Raw genomic sequence first — 23,650 nt, 5'->3', positions numbered from 1 at the left:
GGTGCGCGCAGAGTGTCTGCGAAGGTGAGGGGGCTACGCAGACGCTGTCTGCGACACCATCTGCGACGACTGGGTTGTCAGCATAAATTGGCCTTCAGCCCTGTGATGACCTGGCGACTTGTCCAGGGTGTACCCCGCCTTTCGCCCGTAGTCAGCTGGGATAGGCTCCAGCTTGCCTGCGACCCTGTAGAACAGGATAAAGCGGCTAGAGATAATGAGATGAGATGAGTTTGAGAACTCATGTGCAGTTTAAAAACACTGTCACTTTAAGGCTCGCGCGAGCTCAGCTTCAGTAAGGTGGAGCCGGAAATTGTTGCACTGATCCTGCAGTTTCATTTCTTTTGGTAACTTTACGACAGTTTGGCCGGTAAGCAAGATAAACTAACAACGTTAAGTTTCTGACCTTAACAAAACAAAACAAAAAAAAGAGAGAGAGTTTGCCTCATAGTTTGAACTTTGGAGTCCACCTGTGCTTCAAACGAAACCGGAAATGTCCTGTGTGTGTCTGTAGAGAAGTTGATTTGTCATCTTAATTGCAGACGCTAAAAATAAAACCATGGATAGGTTTAAAGTTGTGCTGTTGAAAATATCTGAAAAACTTAGCCGTGACAACTTAGACAAACTAAAATTCCTGTGTGTAAAAATAATCGGGAAGAAGAAAAGCGAGGAGATCAGTAGCGGCATTCAGCTGTTTGAGTGTCTAATCGAGAGAGCAGAGATTGGACCGAACAACACGGAACTGTTAAGGGAGCTTCTCACTAACATTGGACAGCAAGCTTTACTGGAAATAATCGACAGCTACGAAGGACAAGCGATCTCCACTGATCTACCAGATGAAGCGGAACTAGGTTTGTAACCTTTCAGCTTTGTAACAGCACGGTGTGTTTTAGAGGGAACACCAACTTGAGTGGCTTCACTTCATTCAGTCAGAACATGTGATGTGTGATTACTGTACTGACTTTCCTCTTATCCTGAAAGTAAAACTATGTTGTTTCCTGTGACTGTAGAACAGGAAGGTGAAGAAAAAGTCACCTGAAAGGAAAACTTCACCCTGAAACACATTAAAGGATATGGGACATGAAACATAAAAGCACGCTATATCAGTTTCTTTCCATTAAAAATATGAATTAATTGCACCAACAAATACAAAATCATCTATTCAATTCAGCAAAATCGTTATATTCGTGATGATTATATGGCATTTCTGCTCGACTTCCGATATGCACTTTTTGCAACCGGAAGAGCCGCTGTCACGTGATCATACGTCACAAAAACTTTCGGGCACAGCACAAGCGGGTAGATGAATGGAGAAGTGGATGACAAGAAAAATGTTTTTATAGTCTTTAAAGTACATTGGACATCATGGTGTATTGTGCTGCTTATGGTTGCAATAATTCCAATGGGAAATGCCCTGGAGTAAGTTTTTTTTGCATTCCCCAAAGACCCGAAGCTGAGGAAAGTGTGGGCTCACCTACGCATGCGCAGTAGGCTTCGCGCATGCACAGTAGGCTTGGTAGGACAAATCCAAGGCCGAATCCCATTTCACCCCTTGGACCAACCCCTTGGCCCTTCCCCTCCATTTTGCGCGTTCACGTGAAGGGGTAGGGGTATCCCAATCCCAGTTAACGCGGAGGGGTAGGGGAAGGGGTAGGGCTTCTGTACCCCTCCAAACGGAGATTTTCCTGGAGCTGACTCCGAACGAAGGGGTTTGAGTGATTTCCCACAATGCCATGCGGATTTCAGCGAGATTTCATGCGGATTTCAGAAAGATGGCGGTTCCCGCGGCGAAAGATTGTCATAAATGTATTTTCTCCATTATTTACGTGCTTTAAGTTGTTATCCAGAGGAAACGCGCCGCTTGATTCGCTTTCGAGCTGAGAATGAGCAGCGATTTCTGAAATCCAAGCTGCTGCTAAAAAGCTTTGGGAGTGAGTATTGTTTTCGGTTGCTTGCCTGCGTACGTTTTGTTCTGTTATTCTCGCTTTTATTGTTTACATGAGTGTTCTGACACCTCATTCTGTCGGATGTGGTGCACGAAGCGCCAAAGATATCCCATTCAGTGGTGTTAGTTAACAAATCACACCCTGCCAGCAGAGATTTCTGGTTCTGGCTCTGACTGTAGCGGCTGGTCCCAGCCAATGACGCATTTGGTCGCGTTTTGCTAACGTAAACGCTGACGGAGGTACGCGATGACGTATGCGATCGTTGAAGGGCTATCCCAATACGTAGGGGTTGAATTTCAAGCCCTATCCCTTGTAGCTCAGTTTCAAGGGGAAGGGCCAAGGGGAAGGGGGAGGGGTAGGGGGAGGGGTAGAAATTAGAATTGGGATTGGGCCTAACTTTACAGAACACCTGTTGAAAAAACTTTGCACCTACTGTTTCCCACAAACTGTGTTCGGACCATTTCACTGAGGATTCTTTCAACATTAATACTCAGGTACTGAGCGATATTAATACATGAAACAGGAAGTATAAGGATGAGAAAAAAAAACAGTTTAAATCGGGAAGCTGCGCACATTTGCACCAGGCTGCACAAATGTGCGCAGCTTCCCGATTTAAACTGTTTTTTTCTCATCCTTATACTTCATGTTTCATTAATTAATATCGCTATTTTTTTTTTTTTTAAATCGGATCTGTGCGATTCAGCCGTGAAAAAGGCGGCATCCGCCAAAAGGTGCGCTGTTTGCATCCCTGCACGGAGGCCAGGGGACAGGGCAGGAATATTTTTGTTGATATGAGTGATCCGGTGCGATTTCGTGACCCCCCTGTTGAAGACCTCTGCGCTAAGCGACTGAAAGCCGAGGTAAGGATTAGTATTATAATTTTGGGTGTATCAATTATTGATTATCATAATTCTGACTCGTTTCGCCATTTTGAATGTTTTCATCTCGGACTCTGGAAGCATTGTATCTCAATCAATCTCGAAAAATATCAGCAAAAAAAAAAAAACTAGCTTGCAACGGACTTTAGCTAGATCTATGATGAACTTTCAATGTATGATACAAAAATAATACTTCTTTCAACAGATCATTAGCCTTTGAGCAGAATTGTTTTTAACTTACCAGGAAGTGTTATCGAGCCGACCACTTTCAGTTTCATGAGGGCTGAATGAACCCTCACTCTCAGAATCATCTGACCCGTCAGAGTAAAGACAAGATCTATGTTCATGTGAATTTCCAGCTATCGGTTTGAATTGATAGGGTCTAACTTCACATCTCTGTGAAACATCGGGAATATCACTGTCGATGGTGTCCATTTTGGTAACCTGTTTACATTAGATTCCCAAGCGCTGGCTCCTTGAAAAGTTTTTGTTGCGTCACGGGTCACGTGACCACCTAGCTCATTAACGAATCCTTGTTTTACGCTGATGTATAAAAAAAACTTGAATAATGTGGTGATTTTCACATTTTTGACGCCCTGCAGTGAAATAGATGGCATTTCTTATGTCCTTTATACATAATTATGCCCAGGTAAAAATCCATGTCCCATATCCTTTAAATATAGTTATCTGTGGGTGGCACTGGCGTAACGCAAGTACTTGGGGCCCCCCTGCAGCTACTAAAAGTGTGGGGCCCCCTAAGGCCACCCTGCCACGGCCTCCTCTCTCTCTCCCTCTCACTCTCTCTCTGTATATCTCTCTTTTGATTGCTGAAAAGTGTGAAAAAAGTGCCAGGGCTCAGCCCCTGACAGCCCAGGCCCATTTAAACACGTATAGGACTGCCTAACCCATAGGCCTAGATGTTTTGTTAATTCATTCATGTTCAGTACACCAGCAGAGTAGGCTATCCATTTATTACAAATAAATCCAACAATAAAAATGGTGTATGACGTGACAAAGCTCACCAGTTCATACAGCTCAGTAAGCAGTAACGATAACAGTAACATTAATAATGATAATTACATAAGGTTCAATAAGGTTTAGGAAAATAAAAATGAAACTGTTTTAAAAGCCAGAGTATGGTTAAATAAAATGCATCATAAGTTTAAGTAAAAGTTTGCATAAAGAATAAATCTGTCAAACACAGGGGTGCAAGCAACTAACATTTACTCACGTTACTGTTATGAGAAGTTTTATGAGTAATATAAAAATGAGTAATTTTAATTTTACTCAAGTAAATTTTGACCTAGGTATCTTATTCAATTACAGTGGAACCAGGCCTGAAAAGGCCTACTGAGTAAAACTGAAATGCAGCACAATAATAAAACAATCTGGCGGAAATTAAAGAAAATTACGCTACCTTGTGTGCATTTTTTTTTTTTAAACTATTTTACATAACCAACCTATCTTGGATCAGTCACTACGTTTACAAGCACATAGAGAGAATCGAATTTCTGCCGTTGCTCGACTGAAATCGAAGTTCAAAATGCCATGTATGCACCTTAATTCGGCTGAAATTGAACCGAACTTGGTTTCTCGGAATCGAGCTACACGACCTAGTTTATGCGATATCTGCCGAGCTACTCTGTGCATGTATACCCTATCGAGCTAGTTGTCGAGCTACTTCCGGAAGTGACGAGACCACAAGCGGGAAACACAACAGCCTCGGTCGGCATGACAACAGTAGTAGCGAGCAGCAGAAGAGGTCAGGAGGAACAAACAGAGAAGAGAAAATGGCAATGTAGAGCTCTCTGAAGTGTGGGTGGAGCACAGAGGACAGCAGGACAAAGCTTCTGGTACTAATAGGCTTTTTATTGTCAGACTTTTCAGTTTAACAGCCTACTTTATTCTTGAGAGAAAAACACACATGCACGCGCGCGCTGTGTTCTAGTCCCGGGATGAGCTCTCCCCTCTGCTCTCCCTCTGCCTCCTTAAATAGGGCGCGGTTACTGGGAAGACACACAAACGCAGGTTAATTACCGTCAGGTGAAGTGATTCTGCCACTCACCTTCCCTGGCTCCGCCCTCCTGTCACAGACCGGCGCTTGACCACGCCCCCACTGCCACAGGCAAGCAGAAACGTGCACTTCTGGAGCAATGAGGAGACAGAGTTCATGCTCATTCAGCTTAAGGAGTTGAATATATTAAAATTCATGGACGGGAGAAAAACGCGCAATGGAGAACACAGAACTGATAACTTTGTTTACACTCTTGAATAGCTCTTCTTCATGACGACAACCGGAAGTGTACCAACACGATGGGGCGTGTTGCGCCACCTGTGGCTCGGGTACACAATGCACCTCACACAATAGCCCGATTTCATTGTGTGCATGTAGGATTGGATTTCTCTGGCACCCTGCTGGGACCTTCAGCTCGATTACCGACAGCAGCTCGATTTGGATGTGCATGTAAACGTAGTCAATGTGTTGGATGATGGCTGGTGGTCATGGAGAACAATATTCAAGAAAAAGAAACATTGAATTATTGAGAAGAAAGATAATAAAAAGTAACTTTTATTCAAATCCCATTTTAAATCAGGTACTTTTTCACTCATTAGCCTCGTTTTAACTGCACTAGTTCCCCCCCCCCCCCCCCCCCCCCCCAATGGCCCTACCTGTTAGCGCATCATGAACTGGAGGATAAGGCCTAACTCTCCCAAAAACGGTTGAAATTTTGGGCAGTGTGGATGTTAATTCTTTTTTCTTTTTGATTTACCGCTTTTGAGCACCACTTTTTTCTCTGGTACGCTTCATTGTTGTGTTTATTATTTTCATGTTTCATCGGACTTTTTCGTTTATTGAATCACATCGGGCGACGGGCCCCCCCTAGCGGTCGGCCCCCCCGCCTGGCGGGGGCTGCGGGGGTATACTTTACGCCAGTGGTGGGTGGTAAAAGAGAGCAACTGGACTTGCTTGAAGATTCTTGAAGACGTTTCACCTCTCATCCGAAAGGCTTCTTCAGTTCTGTCTGACTGGTAGGGAGCATCAGGTATTTATCCTCTCATGGATGAAAAGCTCATCTAAGGTGTCATTGAGTCATCCTGTTGGTGTGGGTCACTGGGGGCTGGTTGTGAACGGCCTCAAGAGTCGTTAGGGTGATCAATGGATTGCCTTCTCAAACTCCTGACAAGTATTTTATGGCGTATTCACACCTACGATGTTTGGTCCGGACCAAACGAACCAAATTTCCCTTGGTCCGGACCTTTTGGGTTGGTCTGAATACAAACCACCGAACTCTGGTCCGGACCAAAGGAACCCTGGTGCGGACCTTTTGGAGGTGTGAAAGCAGACCGGACCTAATCCGACAGTTTTGCTTTTTTGTACCTCAGGAGCTTCCGTCGTTTGTCGAGCATTATGGGAAACAGAGTCTTGACACTCCACCGCAAAGTGCAAACACTGTTTCGGTTGTCAAGGGAACCTTACAACAGTCGTTCGGTCATTCAGACCAGTGGTAGGCTAGACTACAGAGTACAAAAAATGAGTAGGGGGCAAACGTGGGCCGAGGAAGAAACGCGTACCCTTGTGGATATACGGGCAGATGTCCACATATCTGAGCTTTTGGAGAGAACACACAAAAATGCTGACGTGTTTGCTGTATTCAGTGAGAAAATGAAGAAGGGGTTCACGCGCTCCCCAGAACAATGTCGGCTAAAAGTGAAGAAACTCCGTCAGACCTACATTAAAATCAGGGACATTCTTTCAAAAAGTGGCGGTACTAGCGACGCAAAAAAGAAATTCATCTATTGCGTGAAGAGCCAGAACTGTCACAACATGATGTGTGCTCATCAGCGCTATCCTCCGTAGCCGCCTTGCCCTTTGTCGTCGTCGTTGATAAATTACTTGTACAACAGCATAGTAATCGCACAATTGTGAAAACAGTAAAAACTGGAAAAAACATATAGCTTTGATGACATTAAAAAGAATAACAGCACGGAAAGCCTCCATGACTACGTTTGAACTTAACGCTTTGTGCGCGTGTCGTCTCTGACCAATAGCTGAACGACCTCAGGGCGCGTGGCTTTATTGACAGATTTTGGTCCGCTTACTAAAATGTACAGTGTGAAAGCGAACCGCACCAAAATGAAAAAATAAAAAAAACATTTGGTTCGGACCAAAGCAAGTGAACTATCGAACTATCCTGGTCTGAATACACCCTTAAAGGTCATAGGCAAGGGTCAGAGGTGAAACGTACAGTACAACCCCGATTCCAAAAAAGTTGGGACAAACCAACAATCCATTGATCATCCTAACGACTCTCGAGGCCGTTCACAACCGGCCCCCAGTGACCCACACCAACAGGACGACTCATTGACTACGTTTACATGCACATCCAAATCGAGCTGCTGTCGGTAATCGAGCTGAAGGTCCCAGCAGGGTGCCAGAGAAATCCAATCCTACATGCACACAATGAAATCGGGCTATTGTGCGAGGTGCATTGTGCACCCGAGCCACAGGTGGCGCTACACGCCCCATCGTGTTGGTACACTTCCGGTTGTCGTCATGAAGAAGAGCTATTCAAGAGTGTAAACAAAGTTATCAGTTCCGTGTTCTCCATTGCGTGTTTTTCTCCCGTCCATGAATTTTAATATATTCAACTCCTTAAGCTGAATGAGCATGAACTCTGTCTCCTCATTGCTCCAGAAGTGCACGTTTCTGCTTGCCTGTGGCAGTGGGGGCGTGGTCAAGCGCCGGTCTGTGACAGGAGGGCGGAGCCAGGGAAGGTGAGTGGCAGAATCACTTCACCTGACGGTAATTAACCTGTGTTTGTGTGTCTTCCCAGTAACCGCGCCCTATTTAAGGAGGCAGAGGGAGAGCAGAGGGGACAGCTCATCCCGGGACTAGAACACAGCGTGCGCGCATGTGTGTGTGTGTGTGTGTTTTTCTCTCAAGAATAAAAGTAGGCTGTTAAACTGAAAAGTCTGACAATAAAAAACCTATTAGTACCAGAAGCTTTGTCCTGCCGTCCTCTGTGCTCCACCCACACTTCAGAGAGCTCTACATCGCCATTTTCTCTTCTTCGTTTGTTCCTCCTGACCTCTTCTGCTGCTCGCTACTACTGTTGTCATGCCGACCGAGGCTGTTGCGTTTCCCGCTTGTGGTCTCGTCACTCGTCACTTCCAGAAGTAGCTCGACAACTAGCTCGATAGGGTATACATGCACAAAGTAGCTCGGCAGAAATCGCATAAACTAGGTCGTGTAGCTCGATTCCGAGAAATCAAGTTCGGTTCAATTTCAGCCGAATTAAGGTGCATACATGGCATTTTGAACTTCGATTTCAGTCGCGCAACGGCAGAAATTCGATTCTCTCTGTGCATGTAAACGTAGTGAGTGACACCTTAGATGAGCTTTTCATCCATGAGAGGATAAATACCTGATGCTCCCTACCAGTCAGACAGAACTGAAGAAGCCGTTCGGATGAGAGGTGAAACGTCTTCAAGAATCTTCAAGCAAGTCCAGTTGCTCTCTCTTACCACCCACAGTTTACCATGACCTGGATGACTGAGAATCTTCAGACATAAATATAGTTATACTAAAATATTTGTCATGAGGTGAGTGATTAGATTAGATTAGATTAGATTAGATTAGATTAGATTAGATTAGATTAGATTAGATTAGATTAGATTAGATTAGATTAGATTAGATTAGATTAGATAGAACTTTGTTGATCCCTTTGGGAAATTAAAATTCCAGCAGCATCATTACAGGATAAACAGAGAAAAACTTCTAGATAAATTAAATTAAGTATTTACATATACAAGTATATGGGTCCGTCTCAGAAACTGGTCTCTCATTTGGGACATTATGGTCAAAAAATAAATTTTCTAATTTTAATTTTTTTTTTTTTTTTTGCATTTACCTAACAGGCGGCACGGTGGTGTAGTGGTTAGCGCTGTCGCCTCACAGCAAGAAGGTCCGGGTTCGAGCCCCGTGGCCGGCGAGGGCCTTTCTGTGCGGAGTTTGCATGTTCTCCCCGTGTCCGCGTGGGTTTCCTCCGGGTGCTCCGGTTTCCCCCACAGTCCAAAGACATGCAGGTTAGGTTAACTGGTGACTCTAAATTGACCGTAGGTGTGAATGTGAGTGTGAATGGTTGTCTGTGTCTATGTGTCAGCCCTGTGATGACCTGGCGACTTGTCCAGGGTGTACCCCGCCTTTCGCCCGTAGTCAGCTGGGATAGGCTCCAGCTTGCCTGCGACCCTGTAGAACAGGATAAAGCGGCTAGAGATAATGAGATGAGATGAATAACTGCATCATGAAGAATTAAAGCCCCTCCTTCACAGATGAGTGAAAATATTGAATAAAATTTCCTCTCTTTGATTGCTTGGGTTAAAAATGCCAAGTTATGATGACTGAATTGATTATTCACTTAAATATGAATAATCTGATACATTTTGGGTATTTGATATGGCGAAATAGGACACAATGGAAAAATCAAGAACACACCGGAAAGATGAGAATAACGGCGGTTAGAGTGCATCAGTTGCCCCCTAAAAATGAAAAAATCCTCCGATCATGATGCATTTTTGTTTTTATGTTCCTTTTGGTAAGAAAACACACTGGGTGAAATATTTTGACAAAATTCTAAAGTTTAATGGCGGCACCAGGAGCTCAAAGTTATGGAAAAAGCTGCGATTTTATGACTTTGATGACAAAATTTCGATCACTTTTCATGAAACATTATGGCACCTTATAGAGTATACCAAATATCTTAGATACTCATTTTTAGTACATATTCTAAATATATTCTCAAGCACAGTTTGAGTTTTAGCTGTTCATTGAATCATTGTTCAACTACTTTTAAACAATACAAATGTATTATGAATCACATTAATGCTTCTCAATCCCTCGCAAAGGTTCTTAACATGATCTCTGGCTCACAAGAAATCAATAAATGGAGTCCAACATTGTGATTCAAACCTTACGAGGAAACATAAAATGAGTGTTTTTTTGGCAAAAAATGAACCTCATGGTGCCACCGTTAGACTCTTGAATATGGTCCAAAAATTTTACAGGATGTCTTTATTGGTGAAAAGGAACACCCAAACAAAAATGCATCAGGTTTTATGAAAGTGAGGGCAACTGATGCACCCTAACAGCGGTGGTAAAAGAGCAGCGACTGTACCGGCTGAAGGTCGTGCGGGTCTCTGCTGCGGCGCGCGAGCAACGAGACATCACTACCACACCGGACGGAGTGCGAGGCGGGGGTGGGGCAAAATGACTGGCCGTAGATTCTATCAAAAGTTCGATCTAAATTGACCATGGTTGCAAAATATTGGCCAAAAATACGCAGACACTACGAAATATGAAAGTAAGATGAAAAGAAACATTCTGTTGCCTTATACTGCAAGACTAAAACAAAATAAAACTGTCAAACTCCCCTTTTCAGCGATAACGTCCGAACAGATCACCCGCGTAACAGAAAGACCGCAAATGGCAGCACGATCAACTTCTAACTGTTGGAGTGGAAAATTCCATTCTACACATGCAAATTTGTTAATGCGTGTCCTTCCCCGCACACAAATAACACGCTACGGTAAAAAATAGACCACAACTCATTTTATAGCTCAGAAATTCATACAAGACCAGCTACCATCGTAACATATTCTGTAAGAAACGTATTCTATACCTAACTTTCAGCTTTCGTTTTAAAAAACAAAATCGCAGATTTATAACTAAATGTTTATATGGCGTAGTGATTTTAAGTTGCTACTTTTGGTGAGGTCGTGACCTCGACCCTGAGGCTTTCCGTTTAGATCAAATCACACGATCGTATTGGGTTTGGGTTTGCGGAAAATGGAGTTACGATGGTGATGAAATATTTTGCATGATGTTTTATTACGGTTATTCTGTGAGCGCACCATTCTGTGAGCGCACCAATCCTTAGGTGTATAAAGTTACAACTTAAAATACAATTGGTGATAACTGTAGACTTTTCAGTGGGCTACAACCTTTTTAAGGGAATGCATTGTAGTCAACCGTTTATCATGTCCCAGATCAAGCCGCCGTTTTTCTACAAAGTTGCAGAATTTTTGCTAAATTCTGAATAGAGTATTCACATCAAAGATTTAGTTTTATCTGTATTATTTCTTTCATCATTTTATTTCAAATTAAAACCAACATCACCATTCAAAACCGTAGAGTTTATTGACTGTGAGTATATTTAGTGGGGGACCCCCACAGTACCCAGTTTCTGAGACAGACTCGTATAAAAAAAAAAAGATATGGGAAAAGAAAAGTCCAGCAAGAGAGGTATTGCACATTGTCCAGTATTGCTTTTTGTCAGGTTCGGCTACTGCTCCTTCCCGTCCTCTGTCCTGCTGCTCCTGCTCCTCCCATCCATCATCTGTCGCCGCTTAAACTGTCCTACAGGGTCGCAGGCAAGCTGGAGCCTATCCCAGCTGACTACGGGCGAAAGGCGGGGTACACCCTGGACAAGTCGCCAGGTCATCACAGGGCTGACACATAGACACAGACAACCATTCACACTCACATTCACACCTACGCTCAATTTAGTCACCAGTTAACCTAACCTGCATGTCTTTGGACTGTGGGGGAAACCGGGGCACCCGGAGGAAACCCACGCGGACACGGGGAGAACATGCAAACTCCACACAGAAAGGCCCTCGCCAGCCACGGGGCTCGAACCCGGACCTTCTTGCTGTGAGGCGACAGCGCTAACCACTACACCACCGTGCCGCCCCTAGCGTAGGTCAATCGCTTAAAAATCAACATGAAGCAGCACGGCGAAGTGTGGCGTGGGACCATTTTTAAATGTCCAAGTTTACTGTCATCACTATAATGGAGCGTATAAATACAATTCATCCACAACAAAAATGATGTAGCCTACCATTTGAACAGCGCGCACCGGAGCCTGTTAGTTTACCTCAGGTTGGCTTGGCTACGCTGCTCCAGGCGGAACGTTGTCCAATCCGAGCCCACGGCGACCCGTGGAAACCAATCAAGTAACTGCTAGCTCAGCCAATGGAACTGCGCTTCGCCACAAACGCAAAGACTGGGCAAGCAACGGATAATGTAGTCGAATACATATAGCTCCTAGGGGTATTCCTGAAGGTGCGGCGGCAAAAATCAAGGTGCGGCGGCCCGCCGCAGCCAATTGTACATAGCAGAAACACAGGTTTGTTTTGTAGATAGTTCAACCTTTATTGTCATTGTAATGCACAAGTACAGTACAACGAAATTGGTTGGTTGTCCTTTGATGGTGCAAAAAGATAAACGCTAAGACACGCATGTTAAAAAAAACCACACACACACGTTCAAAAGATATTGCACGTTTCTAATCAATATTGCACATCTTCCACTCTGAGTAATTGGCGTACCAAGCAGAGATGCAGTAACTCGGCACACTTTCAATAGAACATTGGGAGGACGACACCAGCAGTTTGTCAGCCAGGTTGTTGGGTTTTGTTTTTTTTTTCTGAGGATCCTCAAGAAATGGAGACGCTGCTGTGCCTTCATCATCGCTCTGATGTTGGTCATCATCCACATGTACGCCCAGGAACCTGAAGTCCGAAACCCTGTCCACTAGGGCTGTGCGATATGGGAAAAAATGAATATCCCGATACATTTTCTCCATTTCACGATATACGATATATATCTCGATATATTTAAATCTCCTCTAAAGGACCCCATAAAATCTAACTTTTACTCTTTAGGCCAAGAAAAAATAATTGTTTGTTTCCTATTACATCTTGAAAAAAAATAGGGTAGGTAGGTAGGTCTTTTTATTTTATTTAAATTTTTTTTTATCTCACAAAATACCGGGTAGGTAGGTTTGTTTTTTTTTTAAATAAATTTTAGGTGTGGGACAAACAGTGGCACATAGTGGGGAAGTGTCATTCTGTGACTCAACCATCCAGAACCAGGCCTAAGAAAACCAGTGAAGCTTGTGGAATACAGGATTCGGAGCCCATGGATAAAATATGGAGTGCTCGGACGCTTAAAGGAACTATAAACATAACTACAAATGTTGTTGATAGCTAACATTTTTTGAAACTCCGGCTTCCGTTTACATTCAAATGTCAGTGCCCGCAAGCCAAAATTGCTGAGCAGGCTTTCCAACGTGACTTCCATCGTGATATCGATACCGCCGTTAGCCTGGGCGCTGTGTGTATACTGTTTGCATGACTCGTCCAGCGGAGGATGATAATGTTCGTAGAGTTCTTTTACAGTTGAAAACTTATAAAATGAACTTACTGTCTTACAATCTTCCGTGTGGTCACAACCGATCACGGTAATCGAGAACACTTCGTTGGCCGCCATGATGCCTAGCGTTGTGTACAACACAAGCCGGAGTTTCCCGGAAAGAGGTCATGACGTCAGATTGAGGCCGTGAGAAATCAATGAGTGTTTCTTGTCCGATATATGCGTTTTAGAATTAGTCACTTGTCAGATCGACAATACTATGCAAATCGTAATGCAGATATTTTTTTTTTTCAAAATTTATTGTTGGTCGGCGAAAATACATTTTTTTTTTTTAAACATCTAACAAAAAAGTCTAGGGTCGGGGCATTTTTTTAAACGGTCGGTCGGGTAACCGGAAACAAACAATTATTTTTTCTTGGCCTTACTGTTTTCACTACAATCCCTGCAGATTAAATAACATTCTTGGTTAACTTTACAGGTGGTTTTCAACAACACATTTTAAATGTTCATGTTAGTGATTAATCACAATTGAGTTGAAATAAGACTATTTATTCAACAAAGATGTGGCACAAACTGCAAAAACAATCTTGAAAATTGCAACAAAGAGGCAAAACAATACAGAGCTGCTCAGAGCTCAAACCAATAAAGTGCAAGCTCAACACTGAGAGACATTTAGCCTAAATAAGAAAAGTGCTCATTCATTAAATTATTTTAAAAAATAGATCTCCAAGCTATTAACCTGACTACTGAGAACCACTGGAACATTCACAATAGAGAGAGAGATGGAGGGAGAGAAGAGAGAGATCTGCAAAACATCATTTTTCTCTTTGCACACTTTTGAACTGAATGTTTTCTGGCTCTGCCTCTCAGATGTGTAGAATTCCGGTATCGCCTTCTCTGTAAAATGCCTGCGACCAGGCAACTCATGTTTGGGATCGAGTGTGTTTTTAGTAATTTTTGGAAGCCTGGTTTTTCCACTATACTAATTGGGATCATGTCTTCGGCAATGATGTTAGTGATTGCATCCGTTATAGCTCTCCATCTCTGACTCGGGTTCTCATATGGGGTGGCTTTGGAGAACGAGGCCGCTATGGTCATTTGTTTAGCTCGTGGGGGGTTTTAGCTCGTGGGCAAGTAGTTCGGGGTTTAAGAGACTCTTCATACTGTACCGGGTGAGTTTCAGGTGATGGAACATATTTGTCGTGCTGCTGCCTTTCGTGATGACAGGGTTTTTTTTGCACACTTTACAAACTGGCATGGGCGGCACGGTGGTGTAGTGGTTAGCGCTGTCGCCTCACAGCAAGAAGGTCCGGGTTCGAGCCCCGTGGCCGGCGAGGGCCTTTCTGTATGGAGTTTGCATGTTCTCCCCGTGTCCGCGTGGGTTTCCTCCGGGTGCTCCGGTTTCCCCCACAGTCCAAAGACATGCAGGTTAGGTTAACTGGTGACTCTAAATTGAGCGTAGGTGTGAATGTGAGTGTGAATGGTTGTCTGTGTCTATGTGTCAGCCCTGTGATGACCCAGCGACTTGTCTGGGGTGTACCCCGCCTTTCGCCCGTAGTCAGCTGGGATAGGCTCCAGCTTGCCTGCGACCCTGTAGAACAGGATAAAGCGGCTAGAGATAATGAGATGAGACAAACTGGCATTTGCTGTTCCACGTCCTCCTCGCGATATCCAAAAAATGCCAGTTGACTGACCCCTTACTAGTTCTTTTAGGAAGTAATTTGTCGCCGAAATTGCCAGAGCTTACACGGTAGCCTATGCAACACCAGCGATTGCACGAACTGAGTCAGCGCTGTAAACCGGAACCAGGAAATCTTCCCGCCGGCAGTGTTGCCAGATACTGCTGACGTTTTCCAGCTCAAAATATGTTCAAAACCCGCCAAAATGCACTTAAAACCGCCCAATCTGGCAACACAACCGAAACTAGAAAATCTTCCCGGAAGTTCCTTTCAGCACCGAGATATCGCCCGGGATTGGTTGGCGAGTGCGTGACGTTATTGTTTTCTTTACCCTTAGGCAGCCTCTCGCGTTACTGCCTGAGGGACAGAGAGAAAACCACCGGAAAAGGTTTTAAACAAACACAAGTCGGAAGATGACCATAAAATACTCGATAGTTACGATATAATAATTTTATGTATCGCACACAGAGTTTTCGCGATATATCGAGTATATTCAGTATATCGCACAGCCCTACTGTCCACACGGTCTCCGTTGGTGGATCAGACTTTTTCCTTCTGTGGTCCATGATCAGCTCTTTGGTTTTGGAGGTGTTCAGGGCCAAGTTGTTCCGTGTGCACCACACTGACAGCCTCTGGACTTCATCTCTGTATGCTGCCTCATCATCTCCAGAGATGAGCCCGCTACAGTTGGATCATCCACAAATTTCATAATGGCATTGCTTGGATGTGAAGCTCTTGTCTCGAGCTTTGTCAGCAGTTGGATTAGACAGTGTGTATATTAGTTCTTGAATTAATTTTGTTTGTTTTCTTAGCTAACCCGTGCTAAATGAATCTGGCGCTTTGTGAATCAGATTCAACACTTCAGCAGCGCTCGAGTATAAATTAGCTTTAACATTGCTGAGATCTAGATCCAGTGTCGCTGTCCTACTTGATAGGGTCCGGTCCCACAACACCGACAACTATAACTATACTTGTAACCCCATCTCTGATCATCCCTCTGCCTGAATTTAGTTCCAGTCTGGAGCAGAAACACCACAACTATAACCCCGACTATAATATCGCTTGGTCCCGACACTTGGAAATAAATGCATGCAACTTAGGAATAGTCATGGAAGTTTTTTCCAAGTCGTTGCACATTATTCCGGGTCGTACCATACAGCTTGGACTTCAAAACAACCCATGTACACACTCCGGTGGTTGACCGGCGGATAGGTCACGGATTACAGAAATATAATAAAAAAGGATGCAAAATACGGAGTGGTTACGGATTTTAATCCGGATGCATCACGGATGCTAATGATTTACGGATTGGTCACAGACGTTTCAGTATATTACGGATTTCATACGGATGATGCATCACGGATAAAAAATTAAGAAATCTGAAACAAATGTTTGGACCGTCGAAGTTCATAATTAAAATATCTTGCCTGCATTTATATGTTTACTTTATTAATTTACTATTGCTATTTCACGGAAAATCACATATCCGTGAATAAATGATCCATGCTTTGTGTTAGTTTTATTTTCTGTGAATCCGTATTCCGTGACTTCATGACGCAACAAGGATGTACAGACGTCCAGGAAAAATAGCACGTGCTCAGACAACATCATGTAAATAACAATTACCTGATTGGTCAGATGTTTTATCGGATCAGGTCCAAGACTGGAAAAATGGCTCCAGAAACAACCTCACCGATACGGATAAACCCAGGCCTGGGCTATAGGTATCGTTATCGGTCTGGTGTGAGCACCGACCACATAAACTGCAGTTATTGTTACAGTTGTTGTTATAGTTATCAGTATTGTGGGACCGGACCTATAATGTCTTGTCTACGTAATAAAAAATTCAAACTAAGAAAATTATCAATTAGTATTAAAGGGATTGAGTTCTTTGAAAGTTTGATTTAATATTTCGTAACATTTGGATTGTATCGGTGTTTACTTTTTGACACTTAAGTATTGACGAGCTCTTGGTTCATGTTATATACTAGTGCATCTCAAAAAATTAGAATACCATGAAAGTTCCTTTTTTTTCATAATTTAATTCAAAAAGGTAAACTTTCATATATTCTATATTCATTACATGTAAAGTGAAATATTTAAAGCCTTTTTTGTTTTAATTATGATTATGGCTTATAGCTCATGAAAATCAGAAATCCAGTATCTCAAATTATTAGACTATTCCCTAAGATCAATCAAAAAAAGGATTTTACAATACAGAAATGTCCAACTTCTGAAAAATATATTCATTTATACACTCAATACTTGGTTGGGGCTCCTTTACCATGAATTACTGTATCAATGCGGTGTGGCATGGAGGTGATCAGTCTGTGGCACTGCTGAGGTGTTATTGAAGCCCAGGTTGCTTTGATAGTGGCCTTCACCGTATCTGTATTTTTGGGTCGGGTGTTTCTCATCTTCCTCTTGACAATACCCCATAGATTCTCTATGGGGTTCAGGTCAGGCAAGTTGGCTGGCCAATCAAACACAGTAATATCATGGTCAGCAAACCAGTTGGTTGTAGTTTTGGGACTGTGGGTAGGTGCTAAGTCCTGCTGGAAAAGGAAATCAGCATCTCCAAAAAGCTCGTCAGCAGATGGAAGCATGAAGTGCTCTAAAATCTCCTGGTAGATGGCTGTGTTGACTTTGGACTTGATAAAATACAGTGGACCAACACCAGCACATGACATGGCACCCCAAATCATCACAGACTGTGGAAACTTCACACTGGGCTTCAAACACCTTGGATTCTGTGCCTCTCCACTCTTCCTCCAGACTCTAGAACCGTGATTTCCAAATTAAATGCAAAATGTACTTTCATCTGAAAAGAGGACTTTGGACCACTGAGCAACCGTCCATTTCTTTCTCTCCTTAGCCCAGATAAGACACTTCTGACATTGTCTCTGGCTCAGGAGTAGCTTGATATTAGGAATGCGAAAGTTGTATCCCCTTTCTTGAAGATGTCTGTTCGTGATGGGTCTTGATACACTGACACCAGCCTCAGTCCACTCCTTGTGAAGCTCTCCCAAGTTCTTGAATCAACTTTTCTTGACAATCCTATCAAGACTGCGGCCATCCCTGTTGCTTGTGCACCTTTTCCAGCCACCCTTTTCAGCAATGACCTTTTGTGGCTTACCCTCCTTGTGGAGGGCATCAGTGATCATCTTCTGGACAACAGTCAAGTCAGCAGTCTTCCCCATGATTGTGGTTGTGTGTACTGAACTAGACCGAGAGATACACTGTGTTCATACTGTTTTACTCAAACTCGAAATGAAATATTCTAATATTTTGAAATGGTTTTTTTTTGTTTTTGTACTGTATGCCATACTGATTAAAATTAAAATAGAAAAATGCTTGAAACATTTTAGTTTGTGAATTGAATGAATGAATTTATTTTTTTTATTTTTTGAATGAGTTTTTATTTTTATTTCGAACATGTATAAAAAATTATGTAACTATTTGTACATACAAAAGAAAGAAAACAAGAAAGTAACAAAAAAATTAATAAATAAAATACACAAAGAGCTAAGACATTACAATACGCCGCACATTGTTCGAAAAAGGAGTGGGAAGAAGTACAATACTTTTTTAATTTCCCACCCCTTTTTACTTACCCCGAAATCCAAACTACATTAATACACCTATAAAAATATATACCATATATACACTTCATGAATATCTATATAAATATATGATTACAAAAATAAATATATACTACATACCGTGTATATATACACACTTCATAAATATCTATATAAATATTTAATTACAAAAATAAATATACCGGTATATTACATTCCATATATACACTTCACAAATATCTATATAAATATATAATTACAAAAAAAAAAAATATATATATATATATATATATATATATATATATATATATATATATACCGTATATACACTTCATAAATATCTATATAAATATATAATTACAAAAATAAATATCTACTACATACCTATCCCTGTAAATATGAATATATAAACTATCCCCATAAATAAATATATACCATATACTAAGTTAGTTCTAATATAACAATCAACCGTGTTCTATTTATCCCTCATCATCCTCCGTTGACATACTTCCTCTTCTATATACTTGTTTAAAAATATTTTTTTGCACCTTTTTTTAAACAGATTTATAATTGCACTTTGTTTTATTTCTGTCTCCAGTCTGTTCCATAAAGTCACCCCACAGCTCGATACGCACATGCTTTTCATATTTGTTTGAACCTTTGGTTTTTTAAAATTTAGGTCTCCCCTTAGATTACAGTGGGGAAAACAAGTATTTGATCCCTTGCTGATTTTCTTGGTTTGGCCACTAATAAAGACTCGATCAGTCTGTAATATTAATGGTAGGTGTAGTCTAACATGCTGAGACAGAATATCACAAAGAAAATCAAGAAATCAACTTTAAAGAATTTGTATTAATTTATTTGCATTTTATTGAGGAAAATAAGTATTTGAACCCTCTTGCCAAAAGGACTTAGTACTTTGTGGCAAACCCCTTATTAGCAAGCACAGAGGTCAGACGTTTTTTTGTAGTTGATGACCAGGTTTCTGCACATATTAGGAGGAATTTTGGTCCACTCTTCTTTGCAAATGACCTCTAAATCATCAAGATTCCGTGGCTGTCGCTTGGCAACTCTGAGCTTCAGCTCTCTCCATAGATTTTCTATAGGATTCAGGTCCGGAGACTGGCTGGGCCACTCCATGACCTTGATATGTTTCTTCTTCAGCCATTCCTTGGTTGCCTTGGCTGTATGCTTTGGGTCATTATCCTGCTGGAAGACCCATCCACGACCCATTTTAAGCTTCCTGGCAGAGGGAAGGAGGTTTTCACTTAGGATTTTACGGTACATGGCTCCATCCATCCTCCCATTGATACGGTGAAGTAGCCCTGTGCCCTGTGCAGAAAAACACCCCCAAAGCATAATGTTACCACCTCCATGCTTGACAGTGGGGATGGTGTTCTTGGGGTCATAAGCAGCATGTCTCTCCCTCCAGACACGACGGGTTGAATTGATGCCAAAGAGTTCAATTTTGGTCTCATCTGACCATAACACCTTCTCCCAGTCACTCTCCAAGTCATTCAGATGTTCATTGGCAAAGTTCAGGCGGGCCTGCACATGTGCTTTCTTAAGCAGGGGTACTTTGCGAGCACTGCAAGATGTTAGACCATTGCGGTGTAAAGTGTTACCAACTGTTTGCTTGGTGACTGTGATCCCAGCTGCTTTAAGATCATCCACTAACTCTGCCCGTGTTGTATTAGGTCTATTTCTCACCGTTCTCATGATCCTGGAAACCCCACGAGGTGAGATCTTGTTTGGAGCCCCAGACCTAGGTCGATTGATGATCATGTTGCGAGTCTTGTACTTGCGCACAATTGCACCAACAGTTGTCACCTTAACGCCCAGCTTCTTGCTAATGGTTTTGTAGCCCATACCGGTCTTGTGCAGGTCTACAATCTTCTCCCTTAAATCCACAGAAAGCTCTTTAGTCTTTCCCATGTTGGAGAGTTTGGAGTCTGACAAACTGATTGATTCTGTGGCCAGGTGGCTTTTATACAAGTCATTAGTGATATCAGGTGTCTTCAATTTAGGTGACAAGGTAATTTGGAGAGTCTTACTTGTCTGTATTAACAAGAACTCTTGATGGTTACTAGGGGATAAAATACAAATAAATTAATATAGATATTTAAAAGTTATTTTCTGGATTTTCTTTTTGATATTCTGTCTGCACATGTTAGAATACACCTACCATTAAAATTACACACTGATCAAGTCTTTTAGTGGGTAAACCAACAAAATCAGCAAGGGATCAAATACTTGTTTTTCCCACAGTATGGAGCACTTGCTTGTGACGTCACAGCCGATCCAGATTGTGACAGACGCCATCGTGTCGGTCAAACGCCATATTCCGCCTTCTACTTCTGGTTCTACTTCTGCTTTTACTTCTACCTTTTCTTCTGGAAAACCCTACTATATACAATTCTACTACAACGGCTGCGGCTACAAGCTCTCCCTACCTGTGCACGTTTTTTATGTTTTTTGTGTGTATTTTTGCGTGTTGTTCGTCTGTACCGGACTTCAATATCCACTACAACCGTATGGACTTACTGGACATTGGTTTCCAGCAGAAAATGACGGTTTGTAGCGATTTCCATCGCATGCACAACATTCCGGACGAGAAAAAAAAAAACATTCCGGGGTCTCCATGGATTGTTATTGGAAGCAAAGCGAAGGAGGCGGCGCCGGGAGCGGAAGCAAAAGCGAGGCTACAGGCAGAGCCGGCCTGTTGACTAAGCTCAGAAAACAGCTACTCAAACCTCCACTGCCAAGCCTCTACCTCTCCAACGCCAGGTCCATGTAAACAAGACGGACGATTTGGGATTACCTTATTCTATTCTATAATCGGCTGGTCAGTGCTATACTCAATACTTAAGTGACTTACCCATCCAGTGAGGATTATTTTCTTGTTTACAAGATGCCACATCTGAGTCGCTGACAAATCCTGAATTTCTGTAAAGAAAACTGTCCAGAGATTTATAAGCACGCAGTGCTTCACCACTGAACAGCGAGGGAAAGTTGATGAGGTAATCATACGCGTGCGGGTATTCCGCTGGCAGTTCAAAATCCGGTCGTGAAAACTCCGTTCGGAAAGCCATAAGGGTCACAAATCTGTAGATCGTTTATTTTAGACATATATCTAGTTATCTGTTCATTAGAAAAATGAGCCGTGTAGTCCGTCGGTTGAAATTGATCCATTCTGTACACGAGTGCAGCAGTATTCAGCGGTGTTTTTGACCGACAAGATGGGGGTTGTGTACTTTCCGGTCACGTGACTGCAAGATCTCTATATCCCCCCCTCTCTCTCACTAAACATTCCTTGTATATTTTTTGGCAATAGATTATTTCTCGCTTTGTACATTATTTGTGCTGTTCTGAATTTGACCAGATCCATAAATTTCAACATGTGTGATTTTATGAATAGTGAGTTTGTGTGATCTCTGTATCCTGTTTTGTTTATTGTCCTTATTGCTCTTTTCTGTATTGTACCTATCGGCTGCAGAGTGGTTTTGTAGGTGTTTCCCCAGACTTCGACACAGTAAGTCAGATATGGCAAAAATAATGAGTAATATAGAGTACGCAAAGATTTGCAATCAAGAATGTTTTGTTTTCCACAGAATTGCCGAGCACTTTGCCAGTTTTGCCAGTTTTGCTCGTACGTATCCTACATGAGGTTTCCAGCAGACTTTATGATCCAAAATCACACCAAGAAATTTAATTTCCTGTACCATTTCTATCTTCTCATCTCATTATCTCTAGCCACTTTATCCTGTTCTACAGGGTCGCAGGCAAGCTGGAGCCTATCCCAGCTGACTACGGGCGAAAGGCAGGGTACACCCTGGACAAGTCACCAGGTCATCACAGGGCTGACACATAGACACAGACAACCATTCACACTCACATTCACACCTACGGTCAATTTAGAGTCACCAGTTAACCTAACCTGCATGTCTTTGGACTGTGGGGGAAACCGGAGCACCCGGAGGAAACCCACGCGGACACGGGGAGAACATGCAAACTCCACACAGAAAGGCCCTCGCCGGCCCCGGGGCTCGAACCCGGACCTTCTTGCTGTGAGGTGACAGCGCTAACCACTACACCACCGTGCCGCCCCCATCAATTCTACATTACAATCTATTTTGTGTCTCCCAAACAACATGATCTTTGTTTTGCTTAGATTTAATGATAATTTTTGTCAGACCATAGTTTGTTTATTTATTATGTGTAATGAGTCTATAATATATAACATTTTCACTTTCTTAAATAACTGATGGAAAATATTGAACTTTTTCACAATATTCTAATTTTTTGAGATGCACTAGTATATGCCTGAACTGATCATCAGTTTTTCTTTGGCTAATCAGACACAGGGTACGCCACCACACTTGCCGGAGCAGTTGGGTGGTTAGGCACCTTGCTCAACAGCACTCCAGCCAAACCTGCTGGTCCAGGGAATCGAACCAGCAACCTTTTTCGGTCCCAAAGCTGTTTCTTTAACCATTAGGTCATGGCTTCTTGCATGTTTATGTGCCATGGATGTTGTTTTCAGTTTCAATGGAAACTGCAGATTTATCAAATAAAATTTCTAACGCAACCGGACACTACTTTTATCATTGTTTCGTTCACTTGAAGATTTAAATTCCATTTCTCACACTTTTTTTAATGAATTTTCTTCTAGAAAAAATCAACTGCGCAATAGAAGTAATCGTCGAGCAACTGGGAAGGAAGTGGCTTCAGTACGGGCGGAAACTGGGAATCAGCGAAGCCAAGCTGGAGGGCATACAAGAGAAACACCCTCGCAACCTGGAGGAACAAGTGAGAGAACTGTTCAAAGAGTGGAAGAAGATGCGCAAAGCGGAGGCCCAAGTGGACCAGCTGATCAAGACACTCCGCGCCTGCGACCTCAACTACACGGCTGACATCGTGGAGAGAAAAATCCAGGATCTGAACAAGTCTTGAAGACGCATTCTGTCTTTTTCAGGCTTTCCTTCTCATTCACGGCTGCCGAACATGTCTGTGCGCTATAGCAATATTTCTTTGCAGTTTGTCTTGCAGTTGTTTGTGCCAGATATAATGCTAAAAGCACTTTGACCTTCAATTTGGATTTGATGTTGTTCTTTGCTCAGTCTTAAAGCTTTGCTCAGGTAAACAGGAATATTTCTACACTATGCTGTTGGCTAAACTGTGAATCTGTGCTGTTTACAAAAATGGTACCTTTTCTATGATTTTTTTTTCCACTGGACTTTTATAAATTAGGCTGAGATTCAAATGTAGGATTAGAAAATGACACCGTTGCTCCAGATGAGTTGAATTTGTTATGTAACGCATGTGGATGTAAATAAAGGGAATCATTTTACTA

General features: G+C 42.4%; 1 protein-coding gene across 1 annotated transcript; it reads left to right on the top strand.

Moving 5' to 3' along the window:
- Positions 1 to 288: 288 nt before the first annotated feature.
- fadd (Fas (tnfrsf6)-associated via death domain) lies at positions 289 to 23,650 on the top strand. The gene is made up of 2 exons (XM_060940928.1): positions 289 to 848; positions 22,970 to 23,650. Exons 1-2 carry the CDS (start codon positions 557 to 559, stop codon positions 23,248 to 23,250), a joined length of 573 nt encoding a protein of 190 aa, XP_060796911.1. The 5' UTR covers positions 289 to 556; the 3' UTR covers positions 23,251 to 23,650.

Source organism: Neoarius graeffei, chromosome 15, assembly GCF_027579695.1.
Source record: "Neoarius graeffei isolate fNeoGra1 chromosome 15, fNeoGra1.pri, whole genome shotgun sequence".
NCBI classification, from domain to species: Eukaryota; Metazoa; Chordata; class Actinopteri; order Siluriformes; family Ariidae; genus Neoarius; species Neoarius graeffei.
Note: the sequence above shows the minus strand (reverse complement) of the source record. Positions and strands in the feature narration are given on the sequence as shown.

Excerpts from the sequence above, each read along its gene's own strand:
- fadd (XM_060940928.1), top strand. The coding sequence starts at position 557 with ATGGATAGGTTTAAAGTTGTGCTGTTGAAAATATCTGAAAAACTTAGC. Across the intron at positions 849-22,969 it reads ACCAGATGAAGCGGAACTAG|AAAAAATCAACTGCGCAATA; the intron begins GTTTGTAACCTT and ends ATTTTCTTCTAG.